General features: G+C 42.0%; 1 protein-coding gene across 14 annotated transcripts in view; it reads right to left on the reverse strand.

Moving 5' to 3' along the window:
• kdm2bb (lysine demethylase 2B b) overlaps window positions 1-23,590 on the reverse strand; it is a 54,916-nt gene that overhangs the window by 24,813 nt on the left and 6,513 nt on the right. For 10 of the 14 annotated variants that reach the window (XM_090234726.1, XM_090234724.1, XM_090234727.1 and 7 more), the window contains 6 exons: window positions 19,654-19,747; window positions 19,084-19,237; window positions 18,784-18,899; window positions 7,069-7,195; window positions 6,343-6,764; window positions 6,145-6,231 (listed from right to left, as the gene is read on the reverse strand). In XM_090234726.1, coding sequence (XP_090090852.1) covers window positions 6,145-6,231; window positions 6,343-6,764; window positions 7,069-7,195; window positions 18,784-18,899; window positions 19,084-19,237; window positions 19,654-19,747 — 1,000 coding nt within the window. Of the gene's footprint in view, window positions 1-209; window positions 391-6,144; window positions 6,232-6,342; window positions 6,765-7,068; window positions 7,196-18,783; window positions 18,900-19,083; window positions 19,238-19,653; window positions 19,748-23,590 lie in introns of those variants that run through there. The other 4 variants (XM_090234733.1, XM_090234732.1, XM_090234731.1 and 1 more) reach the window with 3 other exon arrangements.

Below are 23,590 nucleotides of genomic sequence, written 5' to 3' on the forward strand. Positions count from 1 at the left end.
ACTTACCAGGTACACACACGCACACAACCTGTCAATGAAAAGTACAGGGGAGAAAAGAAACAAGAGAAAGGAGAAACGGCATCTCTTTAGGTGGCTCCAGTTCCACACAACATCTACCAATGCTCAGCTCAATTCACCGTGCCTCACACACATACACATTCCTATCCTTTTCTTTGTCCCGAGGGGTTGGGTTCAGTGCGCTAACCAACCTGCTCAGCCTCTGAGTCGTAATCCTCATCGTCAGCGCTCAGCGACATGGCCATGGCCGGTTTTCATACCCCGACCAGCTCACAGCAAACTGACATGGCTGAAGGCAGCCCCAGCCTAAAGCCTCCTCCTCCTACTGCTGTCTACCCCACGGCCCTCCCTCCTGCTCCACAATCACCAGCAAAGGCAAGGCACACAGCACCGCACCACAGATCAGGCTAGCTCATGAGTAGAGAAAAGCTAGGTCTGGGAGGGAGTACAGGAAGACAGTGCAGCCAATTGGAAGACCATATGCAGATAATGTATTTGAATATGTGCAAGGGAGCCCCACTTCTTCCAGTCAGGAGAGAGAACGCAAAACCAATTGGGGGATATTCATGAGCAGGATCACTGGGAAGGAAAACCAGACCAGACCAGTCCAGCCAATAGAGAGACAGATGGGGTTTAATCACCAAAGGTGCACACAGAATCACCGGCTGGCATTTAAAGGGACCGACGGTGAGGAGCAGCAGTTGACCACAGATTTCTATTCTCAAAATTCTAGCACAATGCAGAGCACTGCTATTGTGTCTCAATCACACTGCTCTGTGAGTGATTCATCTAGTCTGTTGCTTTCCTCCCTGCCCGCTGTATCAGTGGATCTGGATTTGATGGCTCTGCTATGGCATCTACTGTATTTCCAGTAGCTTGGAACTTAACATGCAACACAGGAAGTTAGAGAAGATCACAGAGCTCCACACAGACCATGTTCTGTTATGCTGCATTCCTTCCCCATTCTGTCTTAACACAGCAGTGGAAATGTGTTATTTGGTATTTTATTAGGATCCCCATTAGCTGTTGCAAACACAGCAGCTACTCTTCCTGGGGTTCACATAAAACATGACATAATACAGAACAGCTCAAGGACAGAACTACATGAATATATTTATTTTTACAAAAAGGCACAGATGCTGTGACACAATTTCACATTTTTGGACCTGCTACAAAAGGATAAATCAGACTTTTTGTCAAGCTGGTCAGTATGCCTAGGTCATCCATAATGTCCAGTTATGAATATAACTAATGTTCCCTAAAGGAGGGAACAAGGTACAACATACCATGAAGAGTCAACGGCCGATCCTATTCACCTGAATCAAGCTGAAATCACACAGCCTTCCTGGCTATAATACCGGGGCTTGCATCCATTTTCTCAATTCAGTACCGCTCTTCAGTGAGCCCAAAACCCCTGACGGCGTGGGGCCAAACATGTTATATACCTTGTTCCCTCTTTCAGGGAACAGTAATTATAATCATAACTGTACGTTCCCTTTCAGTCGGTGACTCTGTATAACATACTATGGGACACACAATCACGTCATACTATGGACACACAGTCCAAGTCATGCATCCTAAGAGCATGTAACGTTTTTTCAATTCAAGTAAAAAAATTAAATAATAATTAAATCTACACATGCAATGACTTGTTCAACTACAAATCGTGACCTTGGGACTACAAGGTTGACCTTGTCAAATGAGTTAGTTACATATAACAGAGCTTCAGATGGTTCTTCATACAGTATATCTGTGAAGATCTATCTGCATAAACCCATCTGAACTGGGCGCTATAAAAGTTTCCATCTGCAATGCAATCACAAGCCTGAACAAATACTGACAGACTAATCAGAACATGTCTGCCATCTAAGTAAAGTCTAGGGTAGTCTAGCCAGCAATAATGGCACACAACCAAAAAAGCAAACGTCAGAAAACTTCAGTTAAATGATGTCACATCATTGTTCAGTGATGAGTATCTTTCCTTTTCATTGTGGAACCACATGCCCTACAGCACGGTCGGAGGTTCAAACCCAACTAGTTAGCCTTTTTGAACTTCCTCTCACCACTGGCCATCTTACTCAAGCAAGGAAGCACTGGCTACACAAGCAGAACAGAAAGTAGTTAGCTTTTAGCAAACACAAAAGCCATACCAAGACCCCAGGCCCAAAACTTGCAACATCTAGGGGGACGAGTACTCTCTCCCCGCTAACAGACACCTAATTCGGAAGCGAATCTCGTAGCCTTCGTGTGCTTGGAAAGTGCGCAAATTGCGTGACATGTTCTTCCTTCAGGCGACCTGAAGAGCGAAGAATTAAGGAAATGGTTGCGCCATCTATTGTGATTTCAGTTTGCTTCAGGTGAGCAGGATTGATAGAACGCTGCGCCACATCGAAGGCACTGCATCTCAGTGCAAGAGGTGTCACTACAGTCCCTGGTTCGAATCCATGCTGTATCACATCCGGCCGTGATTGTCCCATATGGCGGCGCACAATTGGCCCAGTGTCGTCCGGGTTTGTAAATAAGAATAGGTTCTTAACTGACTAGCCTAGTTAAATAAAGGTGAAATTAAAAATGTAAAAATACAAAATAGTTGACCCCCCATAGTATGTTATACCGAGTGACTGACTGAAAGGAAACCATTTATCACTTAGCGCAAAGCTCTTGCTTGGTAAACAAGAACACTTCAAAACAGTGTTAATTATCCAACAAACACTGATGAGGAGACACAGCTGTGACATGAAGATGAAAAGCAACAAATAGAGAATCTCATTGTGTTCCTCGTTAGGCAACCCTGCAGCCCGCTAAGTCAAAATTATGGAAATAAGTAAAGCAAAATGCAAAATTATTCAGCCCCTTTACTTTCAGTGCAGCAAACTCTCTCCAGAAGTTCAGTGAGGATCTCTGAATGATCCAATGTTGACCTAAATGACTAATGATGATAAATACAACCCACCTGTGTGTAATCAAGTCTCCGTATAAATGCACCTGCACTGTGATAGTCTCAGAGGTCCGTTAAAAGCGCAGAGAGCATCATGAAGAACAAGGAACACACCAGGCAGGTCCGAGATACTGTTGTGAAGAAGTTTAAAGCCGGATTTGGATACAAAAAGATTTCCCAAGCTTTAAACATCCCAAGGAGCACTGTGCAAGCGATAATATTGAAATGGAAGGAGTATCAGACCACTGCAAATCTACCAAGACCTGGCCGTCCCTCTAAACTTTCAGCTCATACAAGGAGAAGACTGATCAGAGATGCAGCCAAGAGGCCCATGATCACTCTGGATGAACTGCAGAGATCTACAGCTGAGGTGGGAGACTCTGTCCATAGGACAACAATCAGTTGTATATTGCACAAATCTGGCCTTTATGGAAGAGTGGCAAGAAGAAAGCCATTTCTTAAAGATATCCATAAAAAGTGTCGTTTAAAGTTTGCCACAAGCCACCTGGGAGACACACCAAACATGTGGAAGAAGGTGCTCTGGTCAGATGAAACCAAAATTGAATTTTTTGGCAACAATGCAAAACGTTATGTTTGGCGTAAAAGCAACACAGCACATCACCCTGAACACACCATCCCGCTGTCAAACATGGTGGTGGCAGCATCATGGTTTGGGCCTGCTTTTCTTCAGCAGGGACAGGGAAGATGGTTAAAATTGATGGGAAGATGGATGGAGCCAAATACAGGACCATTCTGGAAGAAAACTTGATGGAGTCTGCAAAAGACCTGAAACTGGGACGGAGATTTGTCTTCCAACAAGACAATGATCCAAAACATAAAGCAAAATCTACAATGGAATGGTTCAAAAATAAACATATCCAGGTGTTAGAATGGCCAAGTCAAAGTCCAGACCTGAATCCAATCGAGAATCTGTGGAAAGAACTGAAAACTGCTGTTCACAAATGCTCTCCATCCAACCTCACTGAGCTCGAGCTGTTTTGCAAGAAGGAAGGGTAAAACATTTCATTCTCTCGATGTGCAAAACTGATAGAGACATACCCCAAGCGACTTACAGCTGTAATCGCAGCGAAAGGTGGCGCTACAAAGTATTAACTTAAGGGGGCTGAATAATTTTGCACGCCCAATTTTTCAGTTTTTGATTTGTTAAAAAAGTTTGAAATATCCAATAAATGTCGTTCCACTTCATGATGGTGTCCCACTTGTTGTTGATTCTTCACAAAAAAATACAGTTTTATATCTTTATGTTTGAAGCCTGAAATGTGGCAAAAGGTCGCAAAGTTCAAGGGGGCCGAATACTTTCGCAAGGCACTGTACATACATACATACATACATACATACATACATACATACATACATACATACTATGGAATGCCATTTGGGTCTATGCGTGTCAAAATAGATACAGTAGCACTGTCAAAGCAGAACAAAAAAGTCTGCAAACAAGCAAACACCGGCCACGAATGATGTGTTTACAATACCGCGTTGGTAATAAAGCATAATTTTTCAACCGCAACTTCTGGGGTAGCTAGCTTTAGCTTTGTACCTAGCTAGCACCAATACAACCAGCCTGAAAACAATGCCCAGTAGAAACTGCAGTAATTGTCATTATTCTTAGCAATGATTTAGGAATCCTTGTGAGTGTATTAGCTAGGTTGCCACTTGTTTGCCTATTGAAATTGAACTTCAGTTCATGAAAATAAATAGCTAGCCAGCTACTTAACCCTGTTGCCCAAAGCTAACGTTATAAGCAGCCAGATAGCGTCATCTGGCTAGAGAGGCTCGACCTGACTTTTATTTTGAAGGCTAACCGCAAAGTCCACTATTGTGGCAAATCCTTATTGTGGCTAGCTTCACATTAATGGTGTTCAGGCCCATCTATGTGAAGCTAGCCACAATAAGGATTTGTCACAATAGTGGACCTTGCGGTTAGCCTTCAAAATAAAAGTATGGCATTGTACTATTTGTATTCATTTACATCACTGTTAATGACATACTTTTATTTTGAAGGCTAACTGCAAAGAGCACTATTGTGGCAAATCCTTATTCTGTTTAGATGGGTCCGACCACTATTAATCAAATAAGAACTGTCTTAGAAATTAGGGTTCTTTTAGATGATGACACCTAGCTATATATAGTTAGTGTATGTGTAACCTTTATTTAACTAGGTAAGTCGGTTAAGAACAAATTCTTATTTACAATGACGGCCTAACCCGGCCAAACTCGGGCGACTCTTGGCTAATTGTGTGCCGCCCTTTGGGACTACCAATCACGGGCCAGATGTGATACATCCTGGATTCGAACCAGGGTCTGTAGTGAAGCCTCTTGTACTGAGATGCAGTGCCTTAGACCGCACGGTCAATGTGTGTGTTAACTCTAACTCTACTAGAATGCTTAAAAGGCCACTAAAATTTTAAATATCGGTTTCGTTTTTTGGGGGGCAAGGAAAATATCGGATATCGGTATCGGCCAAAAATGTAATTACGGTCACTAAATATTTCCACTACCTTTTCAAAACCATCTTTATTTCCCAAACACAATTCCATACAATCACAATCACTTTCTTGTCTTTTAATAATTGTAAGTATATTTTAACAGCGCTTAACACCTAACAAACACTTTGTACTTTAACATAGGCAAGGCCTTGCTGTTACCTCATATCCCAGCGATAATGCCTTGCATTACACCTGAGAAGAAAACACTTTAAATTTCCTCAACTTGCCATTGGCTCAACGACACCCGAGGGGAAAAAAAGGATGCACTTTCATGCTAGGTTTAGGACCTCATGTTGACGCTTATAGAGACCCCAACTGATGTATAGAACAATATTAAACATGATCTACCTTGGTTTAGATAGAAGCATCATGAAACCTCTAACAAATTCATTTGACTTGGTGAAAATCTATTTTTTGGACCTAACTTGTTACTACTTTTCCCCAGGAAATGTCTTCCTTCACAGACTCCATGAAATGATGACCTCTTCCTAAATATTTGGTCAAATGGTTCATTTTCTGTATAGTTTCCAATAAACAATGGTGGCTCAACTTACCCCACTCTCCCCTAGGATATGCTCACTACTTCACTGGTCCAAGACAGAGAGAATCAGGATGGGCAGGATATCAGATGAAAAATGAATATACAATTCTAAGGAAACATGCATGCATTCTCACCTTGGCAGACTTCTTGGGCCAGAACACCACAGGTACTCCAGTGGCAGCCATTTTGGGGTCATCATCTTCATGTTCCTTCAAGACAACCTGGGGAACGGGTAGAAGAGTAAAGTATGTTCCTGTGTTTTGTAATGGTTCATCCAGATATATACATAAGACAAAAAAATACACGAGAACTAAGCTGGATGAGGCACATACCTTCATGTCCTCCAGCAGGGCCTGGGGGTCCTTGATGCCATCTGGAACACCCTTCTTATTTTCAGGGAGGGCTTCCAGTTTCTCCACGAGGGCCTTGAGGCCCTTCAGTTCAAACTCAGTCAGATGAGTCCATTTACTCGGAGACTCTGAGACTGGCGAGCCAAAGGGGGTTTTGGGGAACTCTGGAGGCTGGGTGGAGGTGGTGATGCAGGTGTCCTCAGAATCATTGGACAAGGCAGCTTTGAGGTGTCGAAGGCCGCTGGATTTACCCTTCGTGTTATCAGGAGAGCAGGGATCATCAAATGCTGACCTGTCACCCTGTTCATCCCGTCCCTGCTGCGTCTCACAGGAGTCCTCCTCGTCCATGTCCTGACTCCGGGAGTCAGAGGAGGGGCTCTCTGTGCTCAGCTTAGTTTCCAAGTCTGAGGAAGACAAGAATGAGAGAAGACGAGGGGACGAATCTGCTGTGCTCCATGTGTAACCATTCCAGTCAGATTATAATTTCAGTCACTTTCATCATGCTATCATTTATGTGAGAAGGCAAACTAACTGATTAAACACATGAGTTATATCATTGGCTCTTTCCAAAGCATTACCCACTTGTGAGTGGTAATTACAACAAGAGTGCAAGGCAAGGCTCCCCATAAGAATTATCAGGATAGAACCGGTATTCATAGACACACTCTGGGTATTGGTTAAATAGCGGCATTAGCTGGGCTCACTCACCGATTAGCAGAGGCTCTCTGCGGAACTCCGGAGTGAGATGGGAGCGCTTGGTCAGGCAGTGCACGTACCTCTCCAGGACATACCAGCACATCTCATGGTAGAATGGGTAGCGGAACTTGGAATGAACCTGAAACGAGTTTGGAGAAACTTTCACAGTCTGAGAGAACAAAAAGCTTAAAAAAAAGACAATGGGGGTTTCATTACCATGTTTAATCTACTACCATTTCTTTATGATTAACAAAGTTAATACCTTGTTGATACCTTATCTTTAATGTGAGTCTAGTGATGCATTCACTGTCTTAATACCCAGACAGTAGATCTACTGTGACTGTCAAGTATTGTAAAAAAAAAAAAAATTTTAAATAAATAAATCCAACTTAAAAACAACATGGATAAAAGACAACGTTAAAAGGTTATGAACAGTAAATATCATGTTTTTCAAGAAATTGGATGATATTTTAAGGAACCAGATCAAAGTATGATGACCCAAGTATGAAAACTGACTTGCTTGTACATTGATTGAAAGTTTGATCATAAAGTTACTGGTCCCCTCCCCCATGTCAACCACTTGGATTCACTATAAAGGGGACAAGGTGACATCACCTTAACTCTCATTTTAATACAGCATGATATTCTCTTACCTAATATAAATAAGTACTGTCTTGTAACAAACATCGGAGAAGAAGTGTTGGCAGAGGAGCGTAGTTTATATAGCTACTCTTCTGGTGCCAAAAATGTGACTGTAGGGTGTCAGCAAATATAATTTTTAAAAGTGTACCCTATTCATCTATGGCAAAGATACTTATATGTTTGCCCTTACATCTGTGTCTGGTATTAGGTCTTCAGCCAGCATGGAACAAATGGGGGTGGGGGATCCAAAACTCAGACGCAGCTGTCAAGTCAACACATCCGTCACTGCTGCTGTGAACCACATCACAAGATACATACAAACCTAGAGATGTATGAAAAATGTGATATAACTGATGCAATTTCAACGTTGTTTGAGTTGCTTTGTGTATCACCAAATTTGCTTGAGATGATTTTACTGCGACACTGCATCCAAGTTGCTTTTGACATAGGCGTTTCAATGACTGGTCAGCCAAGGCGAGCTCCTGAATATTAGCTCGCCGCCCACTCAGCCAGTCTTTTCAAACTTCCCAGTAGTTTCTTTCAAAAGATTGAAAGGACCTTTAAGTTAAGTGACACAAATGTAAGACACACTGGCAAACCAGAGGCTCTTCTGAAGGCCAAGCTCTTCCATTCATTCACTTCTCCAGGCAGAGCTTGCCCTCTCATAGACACAGCAGCATGATCTGATTCCCACTCTCCTCTTAGAAACACAGCTATATTTATCTCCCAAAGACAATTTCACACAGATCAACACTTGTCAAAGTGATGATCCTTTCCTTTCTTTAGCTACATTTCTATCTCGAGGTGTAAAAATAGAGCGAGCACAACGTGCCGAGCCCTGGGGAGCGTATGAAACTGTCGCCGTTGTTACACTCATGCCTCTTTTCCAGCAGAAACAAAAATAGTACGGTACTTCCTGCAAAGCTGACTCTTCCTACAATCTATCCATCATTTCTGAGAAAGCCACATTTAGCCAAGTATCCACATAAATCGCAAAGCCTGCAGGACTAGCATCCATATTATTACAATAACTACTCTGATCATATTATTGTAAAGAATATCCGAATAAGACGAGTGAAATCTGTCTAGGAATTCCTCTATATAGGTCATACAGTACAAACAAACGCATACACACAAAACCAATCCTACACAATATCTGATCACCATAAGAAGCCCTTGGGAGTTTGTGTGAAAAGAAGAGATAAACAAATAGGCCTACAGGCTTGACCCTCTTTCCTTGAAGTCCGTCTCTGGCTGATAATATGAAGCAAGCGCCAAGATTATTTTCAGCCTGATTCAACATGCACTCCTGTCACTGACTCCATTTCCACATGAATATGGATGGCATTTTTTTTTTTTTTTTAAGCAGGGGGGCAAAGCCCTCATCCTCATCGGCACCACCATTAGCATCAGTCTGCTTCTCAATTGGACGGTAATGGAAATGACTGCACTTTCAGCACTTGTGTGCCTTACGGTGTCACATTCCTGCACAGTTCCATTCAAATCCCTAGCTTCCCAACAGTTTATTTCATATTACTTAAACCTATCCTGATCAGATCTGTGAAAACCAAGGAGGTCTGGCTGAGGAAGGGCCTAATTGTATTTCTATTAATTATGGATCCCCATTATCTGCTGACAAGGCAGCAGCTACGCAATTATACAATTTTTAAAACATTGCAATACATTGACAGATTTCACAAACACACTGTGTGCACTCAGGCACCTACTCCATCGCTACCACATATCTACAATACAAAATCCATGTGTACGTCTGTATAGTGAGTATGTTATCGTGTGTGTGCATGTGTTTGTGTCTCTTCACAGTGCCCGCTGTTCCATAAGGTGTATTTTTATGTTTTTAAATCTAATTTTACTGCTTGCATGAGTTACTTGATATGGAATAGAGTTCCATGTCATCATGGCTCTATGTAGTACTGTGGGTCTTCCATAGTCTGTTCTGGACTTGGGGACTGTGAAGAGACCTCGTGGCATATCTTGTGGGGTAGGCATGGGTGTCCGAGTTGTGCGCCCGTAGTTCAGACAGACAACTCGGTGCATTCAACATGTCAATACCTCTCATAAATACATGTAGTGATGAAGTCAATCTCTCCTCCACTTTGAGCCAGAAAAGATTGACATACATATTATTAATGGTAGCTCTCTGTGTACATCCAAGGGCCAGCTGTGCTGCCCTGTTCAGAGCCAATTGCAATTTTCCTAAGTCCATTTTTGTGGCACCTGACCACACAACTGAACAGCAGCCCAGTTGCAACAACTAGGGCCTGTAGGAACTGCCTTGTTGATAATGCTGTTAAGAAGGTAGAGCAGCGCTTTATTGTGGACAGACTTCTCCCCATCTTAGCTACTGTTGTATCAATATGTTTTGACCATGACAATTAACATCCAGAGTTACTCCAAGCAGTTTAGTCAACTTGCTCAATTTCCACATTATTTACTACATGATTTAATTGTTTAGTGAATGATTTGTCCCAAATACAATGCTTTCAGTTTTAGAAATATTTAGTACTAACTTATTCCTTGCCATCTACTCTGAAACTAACTGCAGCGCTTCGTAAAGTGTTGCAGTCATTTCAGTCGCTAACGTGTATAGTGAGTGATAAGTCATCCGCATACATAGACAAGTGGCAATTCATTAGTAAAGATTGAAATAAGTAAGGGGCCTAGACAACTGCCCTGTGGAATTCCTGATTCTACATAGATTATGTTGGAGAGGCTTCCATTAAAGGACACCCTCTGAGTTCTGTTAGACAAGTAACTATATCCACAATATAGCAGTGGGTGTAAAGCCATAACACATACGTTTTTCCAGCAGAAGAATATGATCGATAATGTCAAAAGCCGCACTGAAGTCTCAACAAAACAGCCCCCCCAATCTTTTTTATCCTCAATTTCTCTCAGCCAATCATAAGTCATTTGTGTAATCAATCAATCAAATTTATTTATAAAGCCCTGTCTTACATCAGCTGATGTCACAAAGTGCTGTACAGAAACCCAGCCTAAAACCCCTAGGAAAAACTACCTAGAAAGGCCAGAACCTAGAAAGAAACGTAGAAAGGAACCAGGCTACGAGGGGTGGCCAGTCCTCTTCTGGCTGTGTAAGTGCTATGCTTGTTGAATGTCCTTCCCTATAAGCGTGCTGGAAGTCTGTTGTCAATTTGTTTACTGTAAAATAGCATTGTATCTGGTCGAACACAATTTTTTCCCACAAGTTTACTAAGGGTTTGCAAAGATATAGCAAATAGGAGTGGCAATATTGTCCGCTATTATCCTCAGTAATATTCCATCCAATTGTCAGACCCAGTGGCTTGTCATTGTTGATATACAACAATAATTTTTTAACCTCTTCCACACAGATACTTTACAGAATTCAAAATGACAATTCTCACCTTTCATAATTTGGTCAGATATACTTGGATGTGTAGTGTCAGCTTTTGTTGCTGGCATGTCATGCCTATGTTTGCTAATCTTGCCAATGAAAAAAATAATTAAAAGTAGTTGGCAATATCAGTCGGTTTTGTGATTAATGACCAATCTGATTCAATGAATGATGGAGCCGAGTTTGCCTTTTTTCCCCAAATGTAATTTAAGGTGCTCCAAGACCTTTTACTATCATTCTTTGTCATTTATCTTTGTTTCATAGTGTAGTTTCTTCTTCTTTATTATTCAGTTAGTCACATGATTCCTCAATTTTCAATACGTTTGCCAATCAGTTGTGCAGACAGACTTATTTGCCATTCCTTTTGCCTCATCCCTCAACCATAAATGTTTTCAATTCCTCATCATTCCACTGAGATTTAACAGTCATTTTCTTAAATGGGTGCAGGCTTATTAGTAACTGGAAAAGGCAATTTCATAAATGTGTCAAGTGCTGGATTTGTTTGCTCCTCATTAAACACCACAGACCAACAAATATTCTTTACATCAACAACATATGAATCACTAAAAAACATATTGTATGACCTCATACAGTATATTAGGCCCAGCCTTTGAAACTTTCGTTTTCCTAGATATAGCAACTATATTGTGATCACTACATTCGATGGATCTGGATACTGCTTTCAAGCTCATTTCTGCAGCGTTAGTAAAGCTGTGATCAATACATGTTGATTATTTCATTCCTGGGCTGTTTTTAACTACCCTGGTAGGTTGACTGATAACCTGGACCAGGTTGCAGGCACTGGTTACAGTTTGAAGCTTTTTCTTGAGTGGGCAGCTTGATGAAAGCCAGTCAATATTTAAATCACCCAGAAAATATACCGCTGTTGATATCACATACATTATCAAGCATTTTACACGTTATCCAGATTCCCACAATAATGGGCTTTAGGTGAGGCAGATGAACCTATAGACATATTACTTGAACAGTATTTAACATGAGATCCTCTCTAAGCTTTACAGGAATGTGGTTCCGAATATAAAACAGCAACACCTCCACCATTGGCATTTCTGTAAATGTTCTAACCTTGTATTGCTACCACTGTATCAAAAGGTATTATCTAACTGATTTCAGAAATAGGCAGAATATGAATGTCATCTGTTACTAGCAAACTATTGATTTCATGAACCTTGTTTCTTAAGCTACATATAAAATCAAATCGAATTAGTCACATGCGCCGAATACAACAGGTGTAAACCGTACAATGAAATGCTTACTTACGAGATAAGAATAAGAAATAAAAGTAACAAGTAATTAAAGAGCAGCAGTAAAACAATAATAACGAGACTATATACAGGGAGGGTACCGGTACAGAGTCAATGTGCAGGGGCACCGGTTAGTTGAGGTAATATGTACATGTAGGTAGAGTAATTAAAGTGACTATGCATAGATGATAACAACATTGAGTAGCAGTGGTGTAAAAGAGGGGTGGGGGGGGCAATGCAAATTGTCTGGGTAGCCATTTGATTAGGTGTTCAGGAGTCTTATGGCTTGGGGGTAGAAGCTGTTAAGAAGCCTTTTGGACCTAGACTTGGCGCTCCGGTACAGCTTGCTGTGCGGTACCATAGAGAACAGTCTATGACTAGGGTGGCTGGAGTCTGACAATTTTTAGGGCCTTACTCTGACACCACCTGGTATAGAGGTCCTGGATTGCAGGAAGCTTAGCCCCAGTGATGTACTGGGCCGTTTGTATTTCCTTGCGGTCGGAGGCCGAGCAGTTGCCGTACCAAGGAGTGATGCAACCAGCCAGGGATGCTCTCGATGGTGCAGCTGAAGAACCTTTTGAGGATCTGAGGACCCATGCCAAATCTTTTCAGTCTCCCGAGGGAGAATAGGTTTTGTCGTGCACTCTTTAAGACTGTGTTGGTGTGCTTGGACCATGTTAGTTAGTTAACTTCTTGATGCACCCATCCCGTTAGCGGGATCATTTTAGTCAACATTCGCTGAATTGCAGAGCGCCAAATTCAAATTAAATTACTAAAAATATTTAATTTTCATGAAATCACAAGTGCAATATAGCAAAACACAACTTAGCTTGTTGTTAATCCACCTGGCGTGTCAGATTTCAAAAAAGCTTTTTGGCGAAAGCATACCAAGCGTTTATGTAAGGACATCTCTCTCAGCAGACTAAACATTACAAACAGCTAGCAGCCGAGTAGATTGGTCACGAAAGTCAGAAAAGCAATAAAATGAACTGCTTACCTTTGATGATCTCCGGATGTTTGCACTCACGAGACTCACAGTTACACAATAAATGTTCCTTTTGTTCCATAAAGATTATTTTTATATCCAAAATACCTCCATTTGGTTGGCGCGTTATGTTCAGAAATACACAGGCTCGAGCGGGCACAACCGGGCAGACGAAAATTCCAAATAGTATCTGTAAAGTTTGTAGAAACATGTCAAACATTTTTTATAATCAATCCTAATCGATACTATTTCAACCGGACGATAGCTTCTTCAATAGGAGAGAGAAAATGTCTGCGCTAAGCTGTGCCAGCAGCGCATAAAAAAATGCTGCTTGGCACCCAGCCATCCAATGACGCGATGTGATCATTCTCGCTCATTTTTCAAAATAAAAGCCTGAAAGTATGTCGTCTAAAGACTGTTCACAACATGTGGAAGCCATAGGAAAAGGAATCTGGTTGATATCCCTATAAATGGATTGAAGGCAGGCAATGGAACAGAGAGCTTTCAGGAAAAACAACACTTCTGAGTTGGGTTTTCCTCAGGTTTTCGCCTGCAATATCAGTTCTGTTATACTCACAGACAATATTTTGACATTTTGGAAACTTTAGAGTGTTTTCTATCCTAATCTGACATCCTAATCTGACATCTGCATATTCTAAAGTCTGGGCCTGAGAAATAGGCAGTTTCATTTGGGTACGTTTTTCATCCAAACATCAAAATACTGCCCCCTACACTCAACAGGTTAATGACGTGGACACCAAGGAACTTGAAGCTCTCAACCTGTTCCACTGCAGCCCCGTCGATGAGAATGGGGGTGTGCTCGGTCCTCTTTTTCCTGTAGTCCACAATCATCTCCTTTGTCTTGATCACGTTGAGGGAGAGGTTGTTGTCCTGGCACCACACGGCCAGGTCTCGGACCTCCTCCCTATAGGCTGTCTCGTTGTTGATCAGGCCTACCACTGTGTCATCGGCAAACTTAATGATGGTGTTGGAGTCGTGCCTGGCCGTACAGTCATGAGTGAACAGGGAGTACAGGAGTGGACTGAGCACGCACCCGACAGGCCCGTGTTGAGGATCAGCATGGCGAATGTGTTGTTACCTACCCTTAACACCTGGGGACGGCCCATCAGGAAGTCCACAATTCAGTTGCAGAGTGACCTGTTTAGTCCCAGGTTCCTTAGCTTATTGATGAGCTTTGAGGGCACTGAGCTGTAGTCAATGAATAACATTCTCACATAGGTGTTATTTTTGTCCAGGTGGGAAAGGGCAGTGTGGAGTGCAAAAGAGATTGCATCATCTGTGGATCTGTTGAGGCAGTATGCAAATTAGAGTGGGTCTAGGGTTTCTGGGATAATGGTGTTGATGTGAGCCATAACCAGCCTTTCAAAGCCCTTCTTGGCTTTAGACGTGAGTGCTACGGGTAGTCATTTAGGTAGGTTACCTTAGTGTTCTTGGACACAGGCACTATGGTGATCTGCTTAAAACATGTTGGTATTACAGACTCGGACAGGGAGAGGTTGAAAAATATGTTAACGTTGGCTATTTTGAGCACTTTTCTTCCGGGATGCTTACTTGTTTTCATTGCTTTACGGTGAAGCTTAGCAGAAGTAGATATGCTCATGTTATTTATGTTTGTGCATGGTGAGCTGCACACAGTGAACTTCCTACTAGGGAACACTGCCTCGGTGCTAACAGTATACATTTGGTTCATATGCACATGATTACTGCACACAATAGCTGAAGGATCAGCAGAGGCATTCAGGACAGCTAGAGGGACAAAATTACGCTGTTTTTGAATGAATTATTTCACCTTTATTTAACCAGGTAGGCCAGTTGAGAACAAGTTCTCATTTACAACTGCGACCTGGCCAAGATAAAGCAATGCAGTGCGACAAAAACAACACAGAGTTACACATAAACAACGGATAACAATAACACAAACAATAAACAATAACACAAAAGAAAAGACAAATAGAAAAATCTATGTACAGTGTATGCAAATGTAGAAGAGTAAGGAGGTAGGCCATAAATAGGCCCTAGAAGCGGAAAAAAAAATACAATTTAGCATTAATACTGGAATGATAGATGTGTGGATGATGATGTGCAAGTAAAGACACTGGGGTGAAAAAGAGCAAGAGGGTAAGTAATAATATGGGGATGAGGTAGTCGGATGTGCTATTTACAGATTGGCTGTGTACAGGTACAGTGATGGGTAAGCTGCTCAGACAGCTGACGCTTAAAGTTAGTGAAGGAGATATAAGTCTCCAGCTTCTTGCAGATTTTTGCAATTCGTTCATGTCATTGGCAGCAGAAAACTGGAAGGAAAGGCGGCCAAAGGAAGTGTTGGCTTTGGGGATGACCAGTGAAATATACTTGCTTGAGCGCGTGCTACGGGTGGATGTAGCTATGGTGACCAGTGAACTGAGGCGGGGCTTTACCTAGCAAAGACTTATAGATCACCTGGAGCCAGTGGGTTTGGCGACGGATATGTAGCGAGGGCCAGCCAACGAGAGCATAAAGGTCACAGTGGTGGGTAGTATATGGGGCTTTGGTGATAAAACGGACGGCACTGTGATAGACTACATCCAGTTTGCTTAGTAAAGTGTTGGAGGCTATTTTGTAAATGACATAGCCAAAGTCAAGGAAAGGTAGGATAATCTGTTTTTTGAGGGCAAGTTTGGCAGCATAAGTGAAGGAGGCTTTGTTGCGAAATAGGATGCTGATACTAGATTTAATTTTGTATTGGAGATGCTTAATGTGGGTCTGGAAGGAGAGTTTACAGTCTAACCAGACACCTAGGTGTTGTCCACATATTCTGGGTCAGAACCGTCCAGAGTAGTGATGCTAGTCGGGCGGGAGGGTGCAGGCAGCAATCGGTTGAAGAGCATGCACTTAGTTTTACTAGCATTTAAAAGCAGTTGGAGGCCACGGAAGGAGTGTTGTATGGCGTTGAAGCTCGTTTGGAGGTTTGTTAGCACAGTGTTCAAAGAAGGGCCAGATGTATACAGAATGGTGTCGTCTGCGTAGAGGTGGATCAGAGAATCACCAGCAGCAAGAGCGACATCAATGATATATAAAGAGAAAAGAGTCGTCCCAAGAATTTAACCCTGTGGCACCCCCATAGAGACTGCCAGAGGTTCGGACAACAGACCCTCCGATTTGACACACTAAACTCTATCTGACAAGTGAACCAGGCGAGGCAGTCATTTGAGAAGCCAATGCTGTTGAGTCTGCCGATAAGAACGCGGTGATTGACAGAGTCGAAAGCCTTGGCCAGGTCGATGAAGACAGCTGCACAGTACTGTCTTTTATCGATGGCGGTTATGATATCGTTTAGGACCTTGAGCGTGGCTGAGGTGCACCCATGACCAGCTCGGAAACCAGATTGCATAGTGGAGAAAGTACGGTGGAATTCAAAATGGTCGGTGATCTGTTTATTAACTTGGCTTTCAAAGATTTTAGAAAGGCAGGGCAGGATGGATGTAGGTTTGGGTCTAGAGTCTCCCCCTTTGAAGAGGGGGATGACCGCGGCAGCTTTCAATCTTTGGGGATCTCAGACGATACGAAAGAGAGGTTGAATAGGCTAGTAGTAGGGGTTGCAACAATTTTGGAGGATATATTTAGAAAGAGAGGGTCCAGATTGTCTAGCCCAGCTGATTTGTAGGGATCCAGATTTTGCAGTTCTTTCAGAACATCAGGTTACTTACATTGTGTCTACCAACTCCCCTGGTATAATGTACATTTTCTGAAGAATTATGACAACTCAGCATCACAATGGTAGGGATTAGCTGAGCTGGGCTTGAGTCATTGATAAGTCATTGTCTCAATGCAGCTTTAATGTTGTAAAAGGATCCAGGAACCCAAATGATTTGGATGGATCACATCCTCCTTATAAAATGTGTTTTGTTTCCAAAAGGTTATTGAAATTGTCAACAAAAAATTACACCAATTGAGCTGCAATAATCACGTAGCCAGTAGTGAAAAGAAAGAATCCTGCAAAAGCATTTAATGCCACTATTCAGAGGGCACAGAGCCAAATATGATGGGTATTTAATTAGCGTCTAGCAGAGAGTCAATGACCTCTTTAAAATCCAGTTTCAACAGTTCAGAGTTGCCCTTCATAATGTTATTAAAACGCACATGAACTACGATAGAATCGATTTCCATGTCCTGAAGTAGCACATTCGATAGCAGTTAAGTAATGTCATTTACTCAAGCTCTGGGATAGGACATTGTTCCTGGTGCAAAAACATTCACATTTCTTACCATGGAGCAGCACAAAATCACGGCTGGCGAGAAGGACGAGGACACCTCCCACTCCCATGCCTCGGAGAACACTTTATGGGCGGGCGAGAGGTAGGATAACTTGAGCCTGTTGCTCCCGGCACAGGCATCCGACATATGGAGAATCCCTGTTCGATCCAGAGCAGGGACGGAAGGTTGCCGACGTCAACTTCGAAATCGTAGGAGTAGGCACTGCGGCCGCAGACATAAGGTGCAGGAAGATCAGGCTCCAGGACGCCAAAACTATTCGTTGTTTGTATCTACTCCGGGCCTATCGTTGGGAGTGTAGACTGCTTTGCGGGAGGCCGCTGTCTTTGCCTTCCACGGCTCATGACATGTGACCATCTTTGATTGCCTTGCTCCTCTTGCTGTGCCCCTTCAACTCTGCTATCAGATGGGGGAGCTCCAGGCAACACAGGCCAGTCGGATAATGACAAAAGACAAGGCGGAGATGCAGCCAACAAGCGCGTACACCGTCCAGCCACTGGCGTAGAAAAGGTAAACATTCCACTCTGCGTTTTAACCAGTTTCTTAGGTAGACTGGCAACCTGCGTGATCAAGGAAGCCACCTCAAGCCTATAATCCCCGGCAAGCAAACAATTGCCGCATTGGAACTCTGAGTGATCCGGTTTGTCCTGAAGCAAAGCGTAGTAGACACAGCTCCTACAGCGCAGGAACACTACAATTATTTCTCCAGACAAAGAGGGCTCCATTGCAAAACTCATCTGGGACTAACTTCGTTAGCTTGGTGGCAAGCAGCTTAGCAGCTCTGTCAAGCAGGCTTCAACCTGTCTGTTAAGCAGAATTCTGGGACAAGAAATAGCGGTCCTAGCTGTTAAAAGCTAACCACGTCACGGAATCCACGCAAAAACAAGTTTGGTATTTATATTTAACGAATATTAGTTATGTTTTAATCAAAAATAACAAGCCGAGTGTTTCCAGCATACAGTGTTCAGCTGCGCACTCTGATGACATCACAAGGTTGATTTGACATTCTCACACTCATTGACGCAGCAAACTAAGTGACCTTGACTTGTTTGCATGAGGTGAGGCTGTTTCCTCATCCATCTTCATTGTAGAGACACAGTTTAGTTTAACTAATGGTCATAGGTGGAGTGAAGCGTCAGTAGTGGGACACCTGTATGACAGCCTACCTTAGTCCTATTCTCTATCTCATAGATGGAGAGTTGCATGGGAATGTTAAAGCTGTGCAGAATGTTGCCTCCAAACACCAGCGTGTCCTCAGGGGTGTAGACTGCATGAATCCAGCCTGAAACAGGACAGCCAGCCAAACATCATGAGAACCGGCTGACCCACTCAAAACAGATAGCATGCCCAAACATGTCCTCAAACACATGCTTGAATAAAGCAGAGCATGTAATGTATGGTTTGCTACAATAATATTAACGTCAATATGATAGGAATACATCAAAATTAAATGCTAGGCAGTTCACCAGAGGGGATGAAGAAGGTGTAGCCCTGTTTCAGCTCCACCCTCTGGCAGCCATCTGCACGGTCTCCCAGGAAGATGTCACTCTGCTTGCCTGACAGAACCCATTCCTCATACAGGGCAAGGTTATGAGGCGTCGGAGGCACCAGCCAGAACACCTGGGGACGGGACAGGGTATGAAAAGCTGTAAATGTAGCTTTGGTAGTCATCTAAAACAAGGGTGATATTTCTATGTTAACAGCACTCAATGTTACATCTTATACTAGAGAAGCCGGGACATTTCTTAGATTTGACTATCCTACCTCAACATTTCTCTTCCTCTAGCTTGAAATGTGCACGTTTATATAATGAGATCCCTCAACGGACTACCTAGCAACAGTCCTGTGATTTCTGCAGCCGTCGCTGAGAAAAACAGGGGGCAGGTTCGTTTGTAGCGCCTCTGCAGAAATCTGATACATTTACAGTACCGGCATTGGGGGAGGGTACATCAGAGCCTCAGGTGGATGCACTGCTGTTATCCACATACTGTTAAAGAAAAATGAATACAAATAATAATACAAATAAATGAACTTACCTTCCCTCCCTTGAAAACGTGATACCACACAGACGTGCCCCCGAAATCAATGTGGAAGTCAGTATAGCAGCCCTTCACGCTCATCAAACAGTACCTACAGAGGAGGGATGAGAGGGATGGATGATGAGACCCCGCATCTGCATAGTTATGATGAACCTGAGGGATCAGACAGTGGGTTAGATACTGAGCTAAATGAACATCAGAAATGGGTAAATAAAACATGTGCAGTATGGTCACCAACTTTGTCAAAGAAGCGCTCAGTGAGCAAACTTTTGTTCACTGTTCTTACCCCAGAAACTATCCAGAAAGTGTAGCATTGCAACATTCCAGTACATGGAATGCTATTTGGCCGAAAATGTCTATTTATTCCTTCAAAACAAGCAGTTCAACCAATTTGGAATAGCCCCAATACCTGGTTGAAATCTTCTACATCTACCAATACTCTATTCCGACCAACATCAAAAAAATCAATAACCACAAATGTGTGGACACACACACAATAGCCCATAATGTCAAAGTGGATGGTTATTTGCAGTTTTTACTAATTAATTAAGAAAGAAAAGATGAAATGTCTTGAGTCCATAAGTATTCAACTCCTTTCTTATGGTAAGCCTAAAGTTCAAGAGTAAATATGTTGTTTAGCAAGTAATATAAGTTGCATGGACAATTATCTGTAAGGTCCCTCAGTCGAGCAGTACATTTCAAACACAGATTCAACCACAAAGACCAGAGAAGGGCCCTCGCAAAGAAGGGCACCTATTGGATAGATCGTTTTTTTTATTTTTTAAAGCAGACGTTGAATAACCCTTTGAGCATGATGAAGTTATTAATTATACTTTGGATGGTGTATCAATACTAGTGGTCGACCGATTAACCGGAATGGCCGATTAATTAGGGCCGATTTCAAGTTTTCATAACAATCGGTAATCAACATTTTTGGACACCGATCACGGCCGATTACATTGCACTCCACGAGGAGACTGAGTGGCAAGCTGACTACCTGTTATGCGAGTGCCGCAAGGAGCCACGGTAAGGTGCTAGCTAGCATTAAACATACCTTATAAAAACAATCAAATCTTCACATAATCACTAGTTAACTACACATGGTTGATGATATTACTAGGTTAACTAGCTTGTCCTGCATTGCATATAATCGATGCGGTGCCTGTTAATTTATCATTGAATCATAGCCTACTTCACCAAATGGTTATTTAACAAGTGCATTCGTGAAAAGCAACACTGTCGTTGCACCAATGTGTACCTAACCATAAACATCAACGTCTTTACCTGCATATTTAGTTAATATTACCTGCTAACATTAATTTCTTTTAACTAGGGAAATTGTGTCACTTCTCTTGCGTTCCGTGCAACAGAGTCAGGCTATATGCAGCAGTTTGGGCCGCCTGGCTCGTTGCGAACTGTGTGAAGACCAACTTGGCCAAACGGGGGATGACTTAATAACAGCGCATTTGCAAAAAAAGCACAATCGTTGCACAAATGTACCTAACCATAAACATCAATGCCTTTCTTAAAATCAATACACACGAGGTATATTTTTTTAAACCTGCATATTTAGCTAAAAGAAATCCAGGTTAGCAGGCAATATTAAACTAGGGAAATTGTGTCACTTCTCTTGCGGTTATTGCATGCAGAGTCAGGGAATATGCAACAGTTTGGGTCGCCTGGCTCGTTGAGAACTAATTTGCCAGAATTTTACGTAATTATGACATAACATTGTAGGTTGTGCAATGTAACAGGAATATTTAGACTTATGGATGCCACCCATTAGATAAAATACGGAACGGTTCCGTATTTCACTGAAAGAATAAATGTTTTGTTTTCAAAATGATAGTTTCCAGATTTTACCATATTAATGACATAAAGCTTGTATTTCTGTGTGTTATTATATTATAATTAAGTCTCTGATTTGATATTTGATAGAGCAGTCTGACTGAGCAGTGGTAGGCAACAGCAGGCTCGTAAGCATTCATTCAAACAGCAAATTTGTGCATTTGCCAGCAGCTTTTCCCTGTGCTCCAAGCATTGAGCAGTTTATGACTTCAAGCCTATCAACTCCCGAGATTAGGCTGGTGTAACCGATGTGAAATGGCTAGCTAGTTGCTAATAGCGTTTCAATCGGTGACGTAACTCGCTCTGAGACCTTGAAGTAGTTGTTCAAGTAGTTGTTCAAAAGGGCCTTGGCTTTTGTTGAGCGATGGGTAACTGGCTGTTGTCGTTGTGTTGCTGGTTTGAGCCCAGGTAGGGGCGAGGAAAGGGACAGAAGCTATACTGTTACACTGGCAATACTAAAGTGCCTATAAGAACATCTAATAGTCAAAGGTATATTAAATATAAATGGTATAGAGAGAAATAGTCATATAATAACTACAACCTAAAACTTCTTACCTGGGAATATTGTAGACTCGTTTTAAAAGAAACCACCAGCTTTCATATGTTCTCATGTTCTGAGCAAGGAACTTAAATGTTAGCTTTCTTACATGGCACATATTGCACTTTTACTTTCTTCTCCAACACTTTGTTTTTGCATTATTTAAACCAAACTGAACATGTTTCATTATTTATTTGAGGCTAAATTGATTTTATTGATGTATTATATTAAGTTAAAATAAAAGTGGTCATTCAGTATTGTTGTAATTGTCATTATTACAAATAAAAAGGAGAAAACTGAGGATGGATCAACAACATTGTAGTTACTCCACAATACTAAACTAATTGACAGAGTGAAAAGGAAGCCTGTACAGAATGAAAATATTACAAAGCATGCATCCTGTTTGCAAGAAGGCATTAAAGTACAACTGCAAAAGTTTTGTCCTGAATATGAAGTCTTATGTTTGGGACAGATCCAATACAACACATTATGGAGTCCTACTCTCCATATTTTCAAGCACAGTAGTGGCTGCATCATGTTATGGGTATGCTTGTAATCATTAAGGACCGGGGAGTTTTTCAGGATAAAAAAAGAAATGGAGCTAAACTCAGGCAAAAGGAAAACCTGGTTCAGTCTGCATTCCACCAAACACTGGGAGATTAATTCACCTTCCAGCAAGACAATAACCTAAAACACAAGGCCAAATCTACTGGAATTGCTTACCAAGACAGTCAATGTTCCTTAGTGGCCGAGTTACACTTTTGACTGAAATCTACTTATAAATCTGTGGTCGTGGCCAATGGCGCAGTCTCTGAAGGAACATTTTTAAATGCTGTTCTCTTGGCTGCAGAGACTTCCTGCAAATTTTGCCTTCGGAGGGGAGAAAATGTTAACGTTTTAAGCTCATTTCCTGCAATTCTACACATTTTGCCGAGGCTTATGTAGTGTTCTTATGCAGCGGAGTGAATCAAACATTCTAGCAGCAGGCTGCTAAATTAATATAGGGAAAACAATGCAAATTATGGTTAAAGCCACAGTCATGATTGTTGTAAGATGGTTTGATTTGTATGTAGGCTACTGCAAAATGGTACATCCTTTCTCCTGGTATCATTTTAAAGTCAGCACAGGTATTCTACTCGCCAGGTTTCTTAGATCTATACCCTACAGTAAATCAGGCAACAACAACAATTCTAGATACAGGTCCATACATACACTGAGTGTTTGATGAAAAAGGTTATGACATTTCTAATTCAAAGCCTTTCACAGGGTTGTAATTCCACTATTCATGCCATGGGACATCCATCATGAATGATGAACAAACAATACACCAAATCTATACCAAACACTGATCGACACAACCCCTGTTCCTGTTGTAGGACAAATGACCTCTCTTGGCAGCACGAGTCCACCAGGGAGCCTCCATAACACCAGTTGATCAATACAAGCTTGTTTGCCTCCTCTGATCCAGCCAGTTGCAAGAGCTCATAAAATACAGACCACTTCCCATCCTGTCAACGCGGCTAATTTCAGCCATACATATTTAATTTG

Source organism: Oncorhynchus mykiss, chromosome 5 (assembly GCF_057628025.1).
Source record: "Oncorhynchus mykiss isolate SJ-2025 chromosome 5, ASM5762802v1, whole genome shotgun sequence".
Taxonomy (NCBI): Eukaryota; Metazoa; Chordata; class Actinopteri; order Salmoniformes; family Salmonidae; genus Oncorhynchus; species Oncorhynchus mykiss.